The sequence below is a fragment of the Mixophyes fleayi genome, chromosome 4, assembly GCF_038048845.1.
Source record: "Mixophyes fleayi isolate aMixFle1 chromosome 4, aMixFle1.hap1, whole genome shotgun sequence".
Lineage (NCBI taxonomy): Eukaryota > Metazoa > Chordata > Amphibia > Anura > Limnodynastidae > Mixophyes > Mixophyes fleayi.
The window spans coordinates 166864180-166883523 of record NC_134405.1 but is presented as its reverse complement, the minus strand read 5'-3'; the positions used below and the strand labels follow the sequence as shown (position 1 = coordinate 166883523).

Here is a 19344-nt window from a genome sequence, read left to right as displayed (position 1 = left end):
TTATTACGTCACAGCTGGTTGGCAGTGACAGTTCTGTATCCAACATGGAAGGGAGACACAGCGCAGAACCAGGGGGACCGGGATCAGCCAGGGAAATATTGCGGGATGGTGAGTGTGGAGATCCGCAGTGCACGGAAAGGGGGACAGCTTGCTCTGTTTAAAAATTCCCTTTGCTGGTTTATTGCCTCATTTATTCTATCATATGGCAACTTGTCAGAGTGTTATCATAGTCTGAATCTTAAGTTTGCAGAGTATTTTCCACAATGCTATAACCTGAGCTAAATTAACTGACTGGAGATCTAGCCAGTTATTAATGTTGGGGGAAAAAGTGGAAAGTGTAGAAGCAGATTTTTATCAGTGAGGAGTAATCTGGTTGGCAGGTATGTAAAATTCAGGAAGTGGAATATAGATACTTAGTACTGTTTATTTTTACATTTGTATTGACATACATGAGGACAAACATGAAACTGTTTAGTTTTGTGACAAAATATGGTGATAGTGGCACAGTGACCAGTATCTATTAAAATAGGTATATGGCACATATAGTTATGCTCAGTGCTTTTTTTTTTGCCATAGAACTCACCGGAACTGAGATCTGGCACCTTTTTTTTGATGGACGTTCAAAGTTTTAAAAGTAACTTTTGAACATTTGATGTTTTGGTCCACTTGGATTTGAATCGCCCTGTGGAGTATAGCAGGTCAGCGGCAAAATCAATAAAACGGTGCATGCAGGCTGCTTGTATGTCGAGTCCGATGCATGCGTACTTCGTCCGCGCTGGTTGTGATGGCACTGCTCGACTTGCGGCGCTGGTCAGCTTGGTATTGGTCGTGTGGTTGTGCTTACTGCGGGCAGCAACCGTTGTGTTTCGTTACACAACTGACGTGTGTGGATGTGTGTACAGTGATTGGCTATGTGATGTGAATTCCGGCACCTTTTTTCTTACAAAAAAAGCACTGGTTATGCTTTATACTGTATTAACATGAACTTTAGATACCTTAAATGAAACAATGGCTAGTGAGGACAAGTGTACTATAAATTGCTCTTCTGTGATTATGGCTCTAAACAAGATCACCATTGTCTCCTGATAGGACAACAGATTTGCTTTTGTAGTTGAGAGCAGGGACTGCATTAGCAGATGTCCAGTAGTTCCTGATGTCTTGTAAAATGGTAGCACGCCTCCAGATCAGTCTCATGCAAGGAGAAAACAATCAAGATGGTGACCAACAACTTGCTACTACTTCCCTATTTACTCAGCCTTTATTCTGTGCAGACCCAGAGTGGGCTAAGCAGTCAGGGGAAGCCCCCATTATATCTGTTGCTAGGGGCATGAGCTGCTGTCATGCCAATGATACCAACAGCATCCATGGAAATGTAAAGAAGTGCATTAGCAGTTGTTATTTTTGGCATTGATTTCTGCTAGTTAGGATTTTACTATGTTTGTAGTGCAGATAGGATTGGTACATAATAAATAACTTCTGTAAAAGTAATACTTTTATAGGTATTACAACAGCTCTGCTGTTGTTTAAGAGATTAATCACCTGGCCTGACCTCACTAAATTTCAACTCGCCCTCTGCTGGTAGGAGAGTATTGGCACTTCTGACACATTTGTTTCTATAACAGCTGATCGAACATCTACAGTAGCCCTTAGTCATCAGTTGCCAACACAGTTGGAATCACTGCATTATCTTGGCTGAACTAGTGAGTATTTGCAGAACTGTAGGGGTCTGATACATGGATCCATTGTTCATAATATTGTTTTGACTCAAGTGGCTTTATTTTTCTTGAAGATACATCAGTTTAGATTCACACATTAATGCCATGTTAAACTGAAACCAGTTTAAATCTAAAAGTAAAAGTCATTTTAGAGTCAAGCATGTTTACCAGGCTCATATGATGAAGAATTGGGAATTCCCCAAATGGTCGGGAGAATCAAATTACAAGGGAAAAGTAATCCTGGGGCCTATCTTTTCAGGATTTCTTGCACCCACCACCCCACACACCTACCAGTCCTGACCAGTGAGCAGTTTAATTTTCTTCCCTATTTGCAGACTTGATGCAAATGCTAATCAAAAATTCCAAGGTAGTGAACCCCACGGAACTACAGCAGCTGGTGCTGCAAGAGTTATCAGTTAAATAAGAACAATTTGCAAATAATTTTAAAGTGTTCTGAGGGATATGCAGTGAGAAAAAATAAAAACTATTAGCTCTGTTTCTCAATGAATTGCTTTAATTGGATGTTACAAAACGTGTATATGTTATATCTGTTACCGCTTTGAGGTGGTAATATTATCCCAATTTTGAAATCCTTAATTTAAGCACAGTAAAAAGCAAGCAATGAAAAGGCATAAGATCAAGCGTTCTTTGAAAACCCACCTCTTCAAACAAGCTTATGATATACCTCAACCAGCATCTTAATCTCCCTAGGTTACCCTATTACCACCCTCTACACATCTAACACCAGACAACAACCCTCTAACCAGCATTGCTGTGTGGCTGATCATACAGCCCACTCAATACTTTTTACCTTTGCATTCTAGCTGGACCAATATGCAATATGATGTAGCATGTGGCCTTGTGTTTCAAACTCCCATTGTCCCATAGATTGTAAGCTTGCGAGCAGGGCCCTCTTACCTTTCTGTCTTTATGTATTGTCTTATTAATGTTTGTTCCCAATTGTAAAGCGCTACGGAATTTGCTGGCGCTATATAAATGTTGATGATGATCAGGCTGGGAATATCATTGGTCACTGGAAATTTTTGAGATTCTCCCTCCCTAGAGAAGCTAAAAATGAAAAAAACAAAACAGAGCACCAGTAAAATATTACACCTGCACCGCACTACTATGAACAACACCATTATACCATTTGAAGCATCTGGAGAAAAATAATACAGACTAGCATAGTGGGTTTTATGGAATGATACACACAAGTCTTAGATATTAATCAGATCTCCGTTTAGCTTATGTTGATTGTGTTTATACTGTCTTTTTAAATGAAACTTAAATAGGCCAAAAGGAAAATCAGAATATAATATATTCCTCAATGTATATTAGGACAATCTTCACTTGGGGCAGCAGTCTTGTCACCTGGCTGAAATCCTGGGGATTGTTTGATTTCATTTTAATACATCTGTTCACCTTGACTTATTCAAACCATTCAAAACTCATTTCAAGTAGTGTCAATAAGTAATGACAACATTTTCAGTGAATTGGATCTTTTCTCAAATTACATCATAGGGGCACATTTCAAATTAACCCCTAGGGGACTTTTTGGGTGGGGGGAGGGGTTGAATATGCATGTTCATACTTGAATACCCCTGTTCACTTCAACAGGAAGTGGGCAGGATGCGGGAGAGTTGCCTACCCGGATTTTGGGAGTCTTCTGGACATTCTGGGTGGGTTGGTTCATTATTATTCCAATATCTTAGAATTCACAGTTATTTATACATGAGCAATATCAACACATACTGAAAACACATTGTTATAAATAACAATATTATTGGAGTAGTTAGTCATTTTTTTTTTGCTTTTTTAAATAGTTGAAAATACTTTGACCTAAAGCTATAAGAAGAATAATGCAATAAGTGAAATAAAAATAAGTTGATAAAGTTGGTTGAAGGAGAAAAAAAATGTTATGTAGAGGCAGAATCATTGATTGGAGCAGCATTAGTATAACATGTAAATGCTGTTTTAGCTTATACTGTCTGATAATTTATTCTTCTTTTAAGGTCCTGCAAGTAGACAATTTATCTTATCAGCTTTACTAATCAGGGAAACTACTTTCTAGCCTAACTTGTAAACTCCTAAATCGTAGACCAATTTTAAGCTATAGGTCTGGCAAAATCGTTAGTAATCACCAAAATTTGACATAATTTAAAAAATAAATAAAATTCATGTAAAATGTTTTACTGCTCCAACCTCAGTGTTAAGCAATAAGTTAATTACTTTCTTCTCCACTCCACGAATCCTATAAAGAGGTTTTAGAGTGAATAATTGTACTACCATGGGTAGTGAGTTTTGAAGAAAGGTAGAGCGGCTGAATGGTGGAACAGCTTAGTTTTATGAAATGCTGTTATTACAGTTTATTATATCCTATTTTTAAATGTATCTGTTTTATAGAGTTGTAACTTAGATTTAAGTAATATGGTTAATATTAGAATAATCACAAAAAAGGGGGAAGATCCTCCTACAACCTCGTTTCATGTGGAATATAAAATTCTTTAGCAAGATGCTGGCAGCTTGTCTATAACGCTACAACTTACATCTGTTGATCATATAGGTTTTACGAAGGGACGATCTGGCCACTTCAATTTGGCCTTAGAACAACAAGCTGACCATGTATCTTACTGCCTCGCATGCATTTACAAATAGTCTTTTTGGCGTGGCCCAATTTAATATCACTTTTTGAAGCTCACATTATTTTGTTTGTCACTTGTGCCATTTTCTCTTAAGATTTTTTTTTTTTTAAAGCTCTCATAGATTTTGGTGATTTTACCGGTTAGAAACTAACATTTATCTAAAATAGAAGTCTTCTCCATGTATGGCATTATCCGAGAACACATTTTTGGTATTTGTAAATAATATGCTGGCTAATAATAAACCTATCATATATTTCGGGATTGTCTTGCATTTTGAAAGGTAGTAGGGAACACACATTTAAGTACATCTACAATGCAGTTACTAAACAATGGTGAGGGACAGACTACATTTGAAAGTCAAAATGTATTGCTCAACGTATATTTGACTAGATTGTGTCACATGTGTTATGTGAGAACAGGGCTGTACAACTAAACACAGATCATCTCCCTTCCTGGTACTCTGGGCTATCCCTCTAAGATTCCACCTCATGTCATTTCAGGCAGTGACAGATGAGGATGGGTAACCACTGTTGCCTATCAGTGTGCTCACATTTACCCATTTAGCAGCGAATTATAGGAATGTGAACAAAACCTCTAGTTGTTCTCTGGAAGCAAACTGTTAGTATAGATCAGGGCTGTCCAAATTACAGCCCTTTGGATAAATATAGTCCTGATGGGGGTATTTATTGATAAGTTGCCAGCAGTAAAAATGTTTTCCTTGGCTGCATTTTAAAGACACAAATTGTTTTGTTATTGAGACCATTCCTTATTTTGTTATTGAGACCATTCTTTCATACAAAGTGTTTTCACATAATTTAAAAGCCTGGGCTTCTCACCCCTAATGGATGATACAGCAGTGGTGCCATGGAATTAAATAATTTGTTTCATCTTGATTGCCTGCCAAGTTAGGCTACATCCATAAACTTGAAGAGCATATAGAACTACTGACTGCAGAGACTAAATCTATCAAGCTGTGACTTTCCGGCGGGTTTGAAAAGTGGAGATGTTGCCTATAGCAACCAATCAGATTCTAGTTATTTATTTAGTACATTCCACAAAAGGATAGATAGAATCTGATTGGTTGCTGTAGGCAACATCTCCACTTTTCAAACCCGCTGGAAACTTCCATGTTGATAAATTTACCCCCAGGATTGGGGGTAAATTAATTAATAAAATAATTAAATTTATTTTATTGTTGGGGTGTTGGATGGGGGGTATTTTAGTAGAAGAGGACACTGGTGTGTTTATTATCCCTGGCCTGAATGCGTACAGCATTGTATGATCAGTGAGGCTACATTTTATTATTGATGCGGATATGTTCCCTGGCTGATACTTTGCTTAGTGTTACTGTCTTCATTACTGTCTTACAATGCTCAGGCTGTTGGTTCGATTCCAAAAAGAGCACTATCCATATGGAGTCAGTAAGGGTTCACGTGGGTTTCCTCGGTGTGCTCTGGTTTCCTTCAGCTTAAGGCTTACTGGAGGCTTCCTTAAGGCTTACTGGAAATTTAATTGACTTCTGATTAAATTTGGTGTGTGTTTTTACGCCCGAGATAACGAAATCATATTGTAAGCTCCACTATGGTAAGGATTGAGTTGAATGAACAGACATTCTTTATAAGCAGAGGAAGGCAGACAAAATTAGTAAACCATATACTCTTGTTATTGTTGCCATAGTTCATTTTTTAGTGTAACCCCAGAATTTGGCTCCACAATTTCATTAGTTAGTTTTGCTGAGTACAGCAATTGTAGAATGTGTACTTCTTACTGTCTACATTTATTAGTACCTGCAGGGCATTGTGGGAGTGACTGGTGTTTCAGGTCATCAGTTAGTAACAGACAGGCTTTTAGAAAATTCACACTACAGAAAAAGAAATTGATGACACCGGCTAAAGTACTGTTCTTTTGGTTACTGCACATATCTACTTGGTGTCAGAAGCACAGAGACATGGCACAGAGTCTCTGTCGCATTTAACCTCTGTTTTTTCACTGCAGACAACTGGCTCAAGCTTAAAAGGAATGATAGTATACTGCATTGCTAGGCTATCTGAAAAGTAAATGGGCTGCGAACGAAAATCCACGTTATTGCGGTACCACGGATTAGGTTCGCGGCCGTTCCGGCGCGATCCCGCGGATCACAATTTAATATGCCCCTTAGTGTGTGTGTAAAAAAAAATTCAGAAAGGGCTGAAATTTGGTATACTAAGATGTTTTTAATTTGTTAATTTAATTTGTTAATTTAATTTGTTAATTGTTAAAAGTGTTTATAAAGATTTTAAAAAAATATATATATATTTCTTGAAGGAGAAGTGACATTTGGGAGTGGTTGGTGGTTGCCGGGGGTGACAGTGGGGAGTGGTTGGTGGTTGCCGGGGGTGACAGAGTGAGGGGAGTGTGATACTCAGGACCGCTGAGAGAGATCCCTGTGTCTGGATAGACATCTGGATAGATGTGGCGATGAAAATGAAGGATCAGGTGATGGAGAAGAATGATGAGGTGGTGACATGTGGACAAAACCACGTTAAAAAAGGGCGCTCACGTCGGGAAGTAACGCTCTTCCCCTGAGGAGGCCTGGGCTATGGCCCAAATGCATGACAAGAACCTTTTTAACACCTTAAGTAGCTTGATTTGACTAGAATGCATGAGTATCATGCACGGGTTAACTTGTGTGTGTGTGTGTGTGTGTGTGTATGTATGTATGTATATATATATATATATATATATATATATATATTAGTGCCATGTGCATGCAGTTGCTTAGAGAGCAACGGCTTACATTAGAAATTGCAGTAAGCATGTGCATGTCCAACGAACAGTCTGAAACAGGCACAACAGAGCTTAGAATGGAGGCGGTAGTACTTTCAGTACCACTACTAAAGCAATGTTAAATATGTTTTTGAGTTGACAGCTCTAGAGGGGGCTCACAACAAGATTACCTAGTATTAAATGTTGCAATCTACTTGTCTACAATAATCCTTGGAATAGAGTTTTTTGGAAGTGTGTACGTACTCATGATCAGCTGCGTAGGCAGATATCTGTAGAGTGTGTACAGTGTCACAATCTTTTCAGCAAACGGTTATGAGAAGTGAAAATCACAGATCTGAAGGTAAAACGTGTCTGTGTGTATGCATGAATTGGGATTTCATCAGGAATTTCAATCGTTGGTGAAAGCATTACAAAATTTGCAACTGAAGTACGATTGCATAGGTGTCTACTTAGCTTCACACATTATTTTTAGAGTAATCTGCCTGCTTCACAAAACAGTGCAGAATAAAACTGTGAAGCTGCTCCTTTAGCATGTTTACTCTATCAACAACCATTCCTTCTAACTGAACACGTACGATTGGTTCTCCTTCACTGTCTCTTCTCCACTGCAGATAGATTATTTCCCATGAAACTTTCTTCTGCAGCATTAATTAAAAACGTAGTCACTTTTCCATTGCAGTCGTCGCATTTCTGTATTGCGCAGTCCTACACCTCACCCTTCTGGCACATCCGATGCTCACTTAACTTCAATAGAGGAAAGCTGAGGGGAAGAATGGGTTGAGAGCGTGTTGCAGAAGTTCTATATTGGCTTGATAACTGCACAAACAGAGGTTTGATGCGGTTTCTGACACATTGTCTCAGTAACTGGTATAATTGCATCACAGTATTTCAAAAATAGAGCTTCATATCTCATTGCACAGCTCTGTTTAAGTTACACAAACTATCTTTGAGGTTCGGTTTACGTGTACTCTGTGCAATAATTTAAATAGGGGTATATATGTATTGCAAACCAATATTTGCTATGAAGATTGAAATGCATATGTACGTACGTGTCCTTGTTAGTTTGTGACCATCAATTGTAATAGCTTGGCAGCTTTTGTTTTTGCTTCCTCTACATTTTTACGAAGGGCTATAACAGCAGTAAGAAAATACAAGATTCAACTTTCAGTTAATCATCACTGTTTTATGAATTTAAAACATGTTTTAGTTGTGACACACTTACAGAACATATTATACTGCATTTTATAAAGCAAAATATCCATACCTCCTTATACATTGAAACAACATAGCATGTGATTTCAAGGTTTGTAACAATTTGAAAAATGCATTGCTTTGTTGCCAGTTACAGTTAATTAGATATAAGATATGTTTTACCACATTTGCGCATCTCAAAATCAAAGGGAAATTTACAAAGATGTAATGTTTTACATTTATCAGATAGGCCAAATATAAACTAATCTTAAGAAACTAGACTACATTCCCTTTCCAAAAAATGTATAATGCTTCATATTTGTTTCTTATACATACCTTCCAAAAGTGTTGATTTTAAGGCTCTGCCCCACCCATGGACATGTTTGTCCTGCAGGTAGGAACATTGGGAGGTTTCCTCCACTCACTGCTGCTCTGCATAGCACTTAAAAGTAAAATAAATAAATGTTCCAGTGTCTGTCATCCTCTTCACTGAATTCATGAAGGCTTGGTCCATTTTTATTTCTATACAAAGGCTGAAAATTCCACCATATACAGTGAATGCTAAGTATGGGAATGTCATCAGGTGTTCCCTGCCCCACAACTATATTTACCAATAGAAGTTGTAATTCCTGTAAAAATGCAACAATGTATATGTTTTCTAGTTGTGGGAATTTAGGAAATACCTCTCTATCTTATATACCAATGAGCTGATCATGATGCTCACCCCTTAGGATGGGATGTGGTGTGTTATTTGCAGTGCTTGATGTTATATGTTTACACAGAAAGGTATGTGTAATGTTTGTTTTGTCGCTATCAATAAACATTATCCAATATGATTAATGTGGTTCCAACGCACAAAGAGATTTAATAGCAAAAGATAGCAGGATTTACAGCAAGCCATGATGGATCATAAAACATATAACAATAAACAGAAAAGTATAAACCGAATAATTACATTACGCAAGCGCTTCCCCTGGGCTCAGGTCCATATTCAGTCATGTAGTCTGCAGTCAGGAAGAGAGATTTACCACTGGACCAGGGAATTGCTTATATGCAGCTTGAATTTACATAAACAGTGATGATGTCACAAATATACACTGATAACACTGAGAGGTCTTCATTGGTCCAGGGTTAGTGATGTTTCAGTAGACTTCTCAAAGGTGGGGGCTACTTACTCCAACTGTTGCCTATATGTCTTCCCGCTGAATAACCAGTTTAAACTGACCCACAAACAAAGTGCTTTTGAGTATTAATCTTGTATTGCTCATAACTTGTGACCGCTAGATGCGATTGCTACTCTATCGAAACCAGGTTAATGCTGGTGAAATAAGCTTTAATGTGAGACCAAACTCCACACATTTCTGTGGACCTGAACCATAATTGCCCTTACTGAAGTGTTATCTATGTATAAGTAATATCTGATACATTTACTAATAAATGAATGTGGATTGGAACCTTACTAAATGTGTAAGTGTGTGTGTTATTAATCCATGCGATTGTGTCATTACACGTGGCGTACTAATTGCATGGTAAACCAATATTAAATTAATTTAGCCTACTTCATCCAATTATTTGACTTCCACATATGTTACACATACTAACCACACATGTGCTGTCACATCTTCTAGAAAAAAGCTTCTTGGCCAAAAAGCAAGCACCTAAAATTAATTATACAGTAATATTTACAAATGTGTAATCTTTGTGTTTATGTTTCAGAATGTTACACTGATTTTGTGCGTCATGATTTTGATGTTAAAACCTACACTTCCCAGTCCATCCATCAGGCTGTGATCGCAGAACAACTGGCAAAGCTTGCTCAAGGCATCAGTCAGCTGGATAAAGAGTTGCACTTGCAGGTACATTAAAGTGTTGTGAATTCTTTTGCAAAAAAAAAAATGCTTCATGGTTTCTTTTCAACACAAAGGTGTTAATGAATCCAACACAATCCCACATTTATCCATGAAAGTCATGAACTTTTTTTTTCCCTCCCAGATTCATCAGATACATGATATTGTTTGTAGGACTTTCTTGTTTAGCCGGGATAAACCTCCTTTAAAACATTAACTTTGTAATCTCATAATACTGTCTACCTGTTTAGGTGGTTGCACGACATGAAGACCTCCTGGCACAAGCAACAGGGATGGAGTCTTTAGAAGGTATGTATGTAGAACCTTTTTTCTGTGAGGTGTATTTTAAGATCCTGTACAAATATTATCTTTTTACTGGTATTATCTTTATTTATAAACGACTGACTTATTGTGCAGCTCTGTACATTGAGGACATCATGACACATACAAAACACTTGATACATAATTTAGCAGAATAACAATTGTACTTGCTGTTGGGGAGAGTGCAGGGGCTGCTATTGTTAGGTAGCAGCATTGCCAGGACACAGTGATAAAGCAGTCTTTGGCCACTGGCTTGTCTGTGCAGCTACCTGTGGTGTACGGTTTGAACAAGGAGAGACAGCAGAAGGCAGAGACTGGCATTTGTGGTTCTTCATGCTACGGGTATGCAGGGATCTGTTAAGGTGAATAGGGCATGCTGGAACCTCTAGTGCATCATGGATAAAATGCCGATTTAACCATTTAAATTGCATTATTAAGCCACACCCACTGCCCCTGTGGGTTTGAGAAGCCCTAGTGTTACTCCTGGCAGCACAAGAGCTGGCTTAGCTTTTGAAGGGGAGCGCGTACAAAGTAAATTACATATTTTAAATAGCCGTAATTTATGCCTAAGCTTTTACTGTAAATTGCGTCCAACTCTATGTAAGGCCCACAGTGTCTATGTAAATTGGTTTTCTTGGCAGGTGTTTGTGAATGTGAGCACTGGATTAGTAACTAAACTTGCGAGTGTGTCCATTACATGTAGGAATAGCATATGTTCTGCTGTTTATATTATTATTATCATCGATTTGTAAGGCGCCACAGTACTCCTCAGCACCGTACAGTACATACATAAAACGGGAACATACAAGGTATACAAAAAATAAAAATTCAGATGTGAAAGCAAAGGGTATAGGACTCTGCTCATTAGAGAGCTTATATTCTAAGTAGAAGAGGGCACATCTGAAACAAGAGGATTAAATGTGTCTCAGAGTAGAGATTGGGACAGCTGTGAGGGTGTATTAGCGTGAATAGTGTTATTGAGGATAAGGTCACCTTTAAAATAAAAATATAAATGGGTAAAGTACAAGGATAATTCATAAGAACAAATTCATAAGAACATACAGTATATTGGTAATGGAAGTCCAAGATTAACCCTTTTTAGTTTACATTTTTTTTTAATACATAAGGTTCTATTTGGAGTAAAGAAATTTGCTTGTATTAGGTGATCCTCATATCATGCCATCACAGATGCTAAAACATTGCAGTGTGGAACTTTTCACTACTCTCCCAATATAATTGATATTATACTTTATTTATTGATCAAAATTAAGGTTTCATTTTTTTGTGAAGAAAACTACACTATGTGGACAAAAGTATTTGGCCACACCTGTTGATTATTAAATGGAGGTGTTTCAATCTGACCCGTTGCCAGAGGTGTATAAAATCAAGCACCTACCCATGCAGTCTCCATTTGCAAACATTTGTGATACAAAAGGGGTCGTTCTGAACAGCTCAGTGACCTCAAGCGTGGTACTGTGATAGGATGCCACCTTTGTAATAAGACAGTTCGTGAAATTTCACCCTGCTGGATATTCCACGGTCAACTGTAAGTGATATTATTAGAAAGTGGAAGCGTTTAGGAACAATAGCCACAAAGCGGCAGACCACCTAAAATCACAGAGCGGGGTCAACGACTGCTAAGGTGCATAGTGCGTAAAAGTTGCCAACGTTCTGCTGATTCTATAGCTGAAAAGTTTGAGCTTCCACTGGCATTAATATAAGCACAAAAACTGTGCGGAAGGAGCTTAATGGAATGGATGTCTATGGCCAAGCAGCTGCATGCAAGCCTCACATTACCAAGATTAATGCCAAGCGCCGGATGGAATGGTTTAAAGCTCATCGACACTGGACTGTGGAGCAGTGGAAATGTGTTTTGTGGAGATGATGACTCGCACTTCTCTGTTTGACAGTCAGATGGGCAAGTTAGGGGTTTTCGGATGCCAGGAAAATGTTACCTGACTTGACTGCATTATGCCAACTGTGATGTTTGGTGGAAGCGGGATTATGGTAAGGGGCTGTTTTACAGAGTTTGGGCTAGGCCCCTTATCTCCAGTGAAGGAAAATTTTAATGCTTCAATATACCAGGTCATTTTGGACAATGCTATGCTTCTAACTTTATGGCAACAGTTTGTTCTATTCCAACATGACTGTGCCACAGTGCACAAAGCAAGGACTACAAGGACATGGTTTGATGAGTTCAGTGTGTAAGAACCTGACTGGCCCGCACAGAGTCCTGACCTCAACCCCATCGAGCACCTTTGGGATGAACTGGAACGGAGATTGCGAGCCAGGCCTTCTCGTCCAACATCAGTGCCTGACCTCAAAAGGTCTACAGAATGAATGGGCACAAATTCCCACAGAAAGACGCCAACATCTCGTGGAAAGCCTTCCAAGAAGAGTGGAAGCTGTTATCGCTCCAAAAAGGGGACCAACTCCATATTAAAGTATATGTATTTGAATACAATGTCATTACAGTCTCTGTTGGTGTAATGGTCAAGCGTCCGAATACATTTGTCCATATAGCGTATGTGATGCTATGCTTTTAGTAAATGGTGTGACTCTTCCTTTTGCAACAATGAGTTCAAGCAAACATTTATAGTAATTGTTGATTGGTCCTGCAGTCGGCTTGGAGTAATTCTGGCCTTTTTCTCCTTTCATAACTACTTCAACTTATGGACGCTGGTGGGCTTTCTTGCACGAGCAACCCATTTCAGGTCCTGCCACAATATTTCAATTGAATTAAGGTCTGTGCTTCGACTCAACCATTTCAAGACATAAAATTTTGCTTCAACCATTCTTGGTAGACTGACTTGTGTTTTGAGGGTCAGTTTACATTCTCCTGTAGAATTTTTTAGAGTTTTTAACTTTGCCTTCTACCTACTGTACATTATTATACATTTTTAATTTATGTAAAAACAGTCCACTTTATATCACACAGTTCATATTGCCCTGAACACTGAATTCTATATAGGGGTGTTCAGTGTTAATTCTACTACAGCCAGGGTGGAAAACTACATTACCGGGGTCTGTAGTAAAAAAAAAATTGGGTCTCACTGCGCATGCTGAAAGATCTTGTTATAGGCATTGGGAAAACTATCCTGGTGGTAAGGTGTGCTGCGACTAAGGGCTCCCCCTCACCTCCAACCCCTGTAGCTACTGCACCCCCTTGCAGTGACAATAGATATGTCGCTGGCAACAGCTTTATTCTCATGTTTTAAATTACCCATTTAGTATTTCTGCTGTGGTATGGAATTCCAGGAATCTGTAATTGCCCAATGAGCTTGTCTACAGATAAAAGTAAATAAAATGATGTGCATGATTCTCAAGCGTTATCAGATCAGAATATGTATATGTATTTTAGCTGCAAAATTCTTATGTTTTTTTTATTATTATTTGCCTGCCTTAACATAATAAAATTATTATTAAAAATAAATGTTATTGGTATTTCAGCAAGTATTAATGTTCAAGCTATTTTCTATAAATGTAATCTGTGTTTACACTGGACTCAACAGAGATACAGCAGGTGGGGCTGTAACACTAACTTGTGTGCATTCCTTACCATTTCCGGTTTTGTTTTAGCCTTTATGAATGCAAGCAATTGATGTTTTCTATTAAAATCTCTAATAGTTTTCTTTTATGCTTAAAACACACTGTTAGGATATGCTCCCATTTTCGTCTTTTTTGTTTTTTATTTTATTTCACAACTTTTGTGTCCTACCATGTTAATAAAAAGTAAAATGTAATAATTAATCTAGATCATGAAGTTGATTTTTCAGCTTAATCACATACTTATATTATATTCAAACATACAGAATGCACAGGACTTAAGCGCAATATTTTCTTTGTGACAATAAGATACTCTGTTGTCTATATGAGTGCATATGTCCACAATAAATATCAGAAGGGCATCGATAGCCTTTTTTTATCAACCTCTAGATCTATATCTATATCTTAGATGACTGTTTGGACTTGTGACAGTCTTTTAATGTATATGTTAGTATGTAAATGATAAGTGTGTAGTTATCCCTTACTTTAGCTAATAAATGTGAAGCAAGTAAGAAATTGAAGCTGTTTGTTTAAAATTTAAAATTTAATGGGACATCCCTCTACTTTCTTAAAAAGTGTAAATTAATATGCCAAAAAACCCATGGAACAGACACGAAGGACCAGGGTAACATGGGAAGTCAGTGGTTTGGAACTCCATATGGAATTTTTCCTATTGCTGGTAGATACACTTTAGAAGTTGTCAACTATACCAGGTCTAGTGGTATTTTAACTTCAATAGTGTTTTTATTCAAAATTTAAGGGGTACAGAAAAGTAAAAAAGGGAGGGGGTTTGGGAAGGCCAAAACAAAGAGAAGGGAAGGAGGCGTACATAGTGGGGGGGAACACATTGCACAATGACAGAGTAACAATACATGGTATAAATGTACTTAACATTATATGTCAAAAATAAAGAGGTCACACTGACAGTGTATCATTTACCTATGCCAGTCTATGTGGGTTCTGAAGGAGGCTCATTCAGTGAGAATGGGGGAAGGGGGAGTAGCGGGTCGACTTGGGCTCGACTTGCCCCCTCACCATCTGTTGTATACACATGCCAAGCAAACCACTTCATTAGAGGTGAGGAAGGAGAGGAGGAATACGGCATCCCCATCGTTTCCATCTCGAAACTAAATTGTACTTTAGCAACTACTTTGCTCAACAAGGGCAAGTTTGGGGACTTCCAGTTTTGTGCCAAGGATGCTCTAGCAGCGATCAAAATGTGACAAAACTGTCCCAAACAGACAAGCTCTAGACAATACTAGGAGAACTATAGACTTGATTTCTTACATAAACCAGACCAAACTTCCTTCTGTAGTCTTGGCGTTAGACGCAGAGAAAGCCTTTGATAGGCTCTCCTGGCCATTTATGTTTCAAACCCTCCAATCCTTTGGATTATTTGGCAATTTTCTTCAAGGTATTCAAGCCTTATATCATAGCCCATCCTCTTCGGTGTCGACAAATGGTTTGAGTTCTTCCGTGTTTGGCATCGAGAATGGGACGAGACAAGGTTGCCCTCTCTCCCCTCTTATCTATGCACTATGTATCGAACCACTTGCTGCTCGGATTCGACTAAACCCAGATGTGAGGGGAATCCAGGTCAAGAGTAGACAATATAAGATATCGCTGTTTGCAGATGATGTCCTTCTCACATTATCATCACCTCAAACTTCTCTTCCTAATTTATTCATGGAATTGCAAAATTTCGGCTTTCTTTCCGGATATAAAGTAAATAACTCCAAATCAGAAGCGCTTGCGCTACATCTTTCACCTCACATAAAGAAAGTCTTAGAGCTTAATTTTGAGTTTCAGTGGCGGCCCAAAGCAATCCGATATCTGGGAGTCTATATAACAAGCTCCTACGAAACTTTGTTTCAGGCTAATTTCCCCCCTTTGTTGTCCACAATAAAACATGACCTATCGACCTGGGGTTCTCTTTACATCTCGTGGTTCGGAAGGATCAATGCCATCAAAATGAATGTCTTACCCAGACTTTTATATTTATTTCAGACCCTTCCGGTTAAAGTCCCTGACTCTTTCTTGGGTTCTATTCAATCTATATGCGGTGTGTTTGTATGGCAGGGTAAGAGGCCCAGACGCAGCAAACTTTGTCTAGCTAAATCTAAATATAATGGTGGCCTGGGTCTCCCCCTGTTCGACAGATATTACCAAGCTACACAATTGACTCATCTCATTTCTTGGCTCTCGCCACTGGGAACCAAGAGGTGGGTGGATATTGAAGATTTGTTGTCTCCAGATATAGGAGTTCGCTTTTTACCTTGGATTCCTAGGAGTGTCAGACCAGCCTCAGTCCTTGTTACGCCCTCCATCCGTTTTACACTGGAGGTTTGGGACAAATTGAACAAAAAATATACACTAGCCCCATACCCTTCGCCTCTCACCCAGCTGTGGAGACACCCTGGTTTCCCACAGGGGTGCATCAATGCTTTTGCTTACCCTTGAAGGAAAGCAGGAATAGACCGTTTTCTCCATTTGATGGGAGAGCATGCTCCACGCTCTTTCACAGACCTGAGTGAGAGACATGCACTTCCAAGCAACCTCTACTTTCACTATGTACAAATTAAAAGCTTTATTCAAGCCCAGACTCCTTCATCTAGGTTTCGGTTGCCAACATCCTTCGAGAGGCACTGTATTTATAGCCCGGGTCGCCGTGGCTTTATATCGATTCTGTATAGTTCCCTCGTGTCCTCCTCATCTCCTCCTAAGGAACCGTTTGAGCAGGCTTGGGAACAGGATCTTGGGGTGACCCTAGACGAGGAGAGATGGTCGCTCATTCGTGAAAAAATCTCAAGGTCATCTATTAATACAGCTATCCGTTAAAACTCATACAAGGTCTACACCAGATGGTATATGGTCCCTGAGAGGCTCCATTCTATCTTTCCCCAAACTTCAAATTTATGTTGGCGTGATTGTGGGGCGGTGGACTCTTTTCTTCATGTTTGGTGGGATTGCCCTTTGGTGGCTAAATTCTGGGACGAAGTTATATCACTGGTCCGACAGGTTACCTCAATTAACGTGCCTAAGAATCCACTCTCGGTGCTTCTATACCAACCTATCAAGGGCATTACTAAGACATCAGATAAGCTGATCCGACACATCTATAATGCAGCTAAGTTACAAATAGCCAGTGAATGGAAGAAGGCCTCACAAACTTCTAAAGAGGGAGTTATGAAAAGAACTTGGCACACGGCATCCATGGAATATATGACTAGTCTCCTCCATGACAAAGTTCCCACGTTCCACAAAATATGGGATCCTTGGTATAGCTTTAACAACAGTACTCTGCCAGGCCTCTCATAAGCTTAAGTTGCTTCTCCCTCCTTTTTTTTCTTCAATCTCGGTAACTTTCTTTCTCCTATTCTCTTTGTGTTCCCTCTATTCACCTCTCCCACTCTGTCCCTCCCCCTTCCTCCCTTCCCCTCGCACCTCCCCCCCAAAGAAAAATAATCATAGCAGTGTGTTCTATTCGCTAGATAAGTACAATGGTACAAGATGCACCTTTGCTATTGGGAAAAAAATTCTATCTCAATTGTTCACTTTGCAGATCTTTAACTCCCTTCCGGAATGTACCTGGATGAGAAAAATGTATCTTTATTTTGTCTGTTATTTTTTTTGCGTTTCTTATTTTTCTTATCTGATGTCCTTATATTTAGTAATATTGGTACTTTGACAAGATGTATGACCCGTACTGTTGTGCTTTATACATATATCTGCTGTTATAAATAAAAAGTTTAAAAAAAAAAAAAAAAAAATGTGACGAAACACATATCTAGCGTGCAAAGGGAATTGTGGGGGAAAATACTGAAGTAGAACTACCTCCGGGGCCGGGTCTATTCTTTGAGAGGTAACCTTATTAGCTATTTCAAACACTTGGTTCCAGAATGGTCGGATAAGGGTACAATTCCAAAATATGTGCACTATGTCTCCTGGTAAACCACATTGCCTACAACAAAATTTCGATTGAGTCGGCCACATTTTATGCAAACGGGTCGGGGTGAGGTATAATCTATTAATTAGTTTCACCATCATTTCCGAATGGTTCACACATTTGGACATTCGGAATGTATTAAACACTTCTTTTTTCCATTGCTCATTAGTAAGCGTAATATCAAGATCTGCTTCCCATTGTAATTGGGTTCTGGTCTTAGTTTCCGAAGGGAGAGGGAAGAGACATTTGTACCAAAAAGTAATACCAGACCTATTTGGGCCATTTGTTAGTCTCGCCTGAATTAAGGCTGGGGCTCGGAATATCCACTATCCCTGTCTTGAGATGGATGAAAACCAGTGCCTAATCTGTAGATATTTATAGAAATCCTGGGCAGGGAGGTGGAATTTGTCACGTATTTGAGTAAAAGAAAGTAAAGTCTGACCTTCAAATAAATCCAACAGTAATTTAGCCCCATTCCCTATCCACAAGCCAAGGTTTAGACCCGGAATGAGTTTAGCTATAGTTACAAGTGAGATATTCATAGTAGGGACTGTGATATCCTGACTATTGTCAATAAACCTATCCCATATTTCTAAAGAATCTTTAGTTATCTTTGGCAAGAGGGCGGGTGTCGGGCGCCATGATTTAGGGACCCAAATCAGATCTTCTAAGGGAAAACTAGAATTCGATGCTCTCTCTAGGTCCACCCAAGGTTTCTGGTTAGCAGGTAAGGACCAATCTCTAATTTGGGATAATAAACGGGCAGCATGGTATTTATATAAATCTGGTAACGCCAGACCGCCTTGTTGTTTAGGTAAACACATCCTAGACCCTGCTATACGAGGAGGCTTATGTTTCCAAACATAGCTTGTCAAGATCGACTGCATTTTAGCAAACAATGGTTTTGGGATGTTAGCCGGAATAGTTCTGAACAAATACATCATTTTTGGTAACACCGACCTCTTAAAGGCCGCCATCCTCCCCAACCAGGAGACCTTGCAGCAGGCCCACGATCTGGTTAACAAAAGAAGCTGCTGGATCAAAGCCATAAAATTGAGGTTTATTGTATTATCTAGATTTGAGGTAATCTGTATACCTAAGTATGGAAGAGCTTTTGTTTTCCAAGGGTATTTTAAGTTCTTCTTAAGAAGGCCTATTCTCAGAGGAGGGATGTTTATTGGGAGGGCTTCTGATTTTGTTGAATTTAATTTATAGTAAGAAGCACGACTATATGCATCGAGTATATTATGTAGCGCCGGCAGCGAGGTCTCCGGGTCGGTTACAAATAATAAAATGTCGTCAGCAAATAAACATAATTTATGTATCGTGTTCTTAATGCTAATACCTGGGAATAGAGGTGAGGATCTAAC

General features: G+C 38.9%; 1 protein-coding gene across 1 annotated transcript in view; it reads left to right on the top strand.

Annotated features, from left to right (window-relative positions):
• The first annotated feature begins 1 nt into the window (after nucleotide 1).
• The window catches only part of COG5 (component of oligomeric golgi complex 5), a 295484-nt gene continuing 276141 nt past the window's right edge, over nucleotides 2–19344 (top strand). The window contains exons 1-3 of the mRNA XM_075208803.1: nucleotides 2–108; nucleotides 10031–10170; nucleotides 10413–10470. Coding sequence (XP_075064904.1) covers nucleotides 45–108; nucleotides 10031–10170; nucleotides 10413–10470 — 262 coding nt within the window. The 5' untranslated portion in view covers nucleotides 2–44. The remainder of the gene's footprint in view (nucleotides 109–10030; nucleotides 10171–10412; nucleotides 10471–19344) is intronic.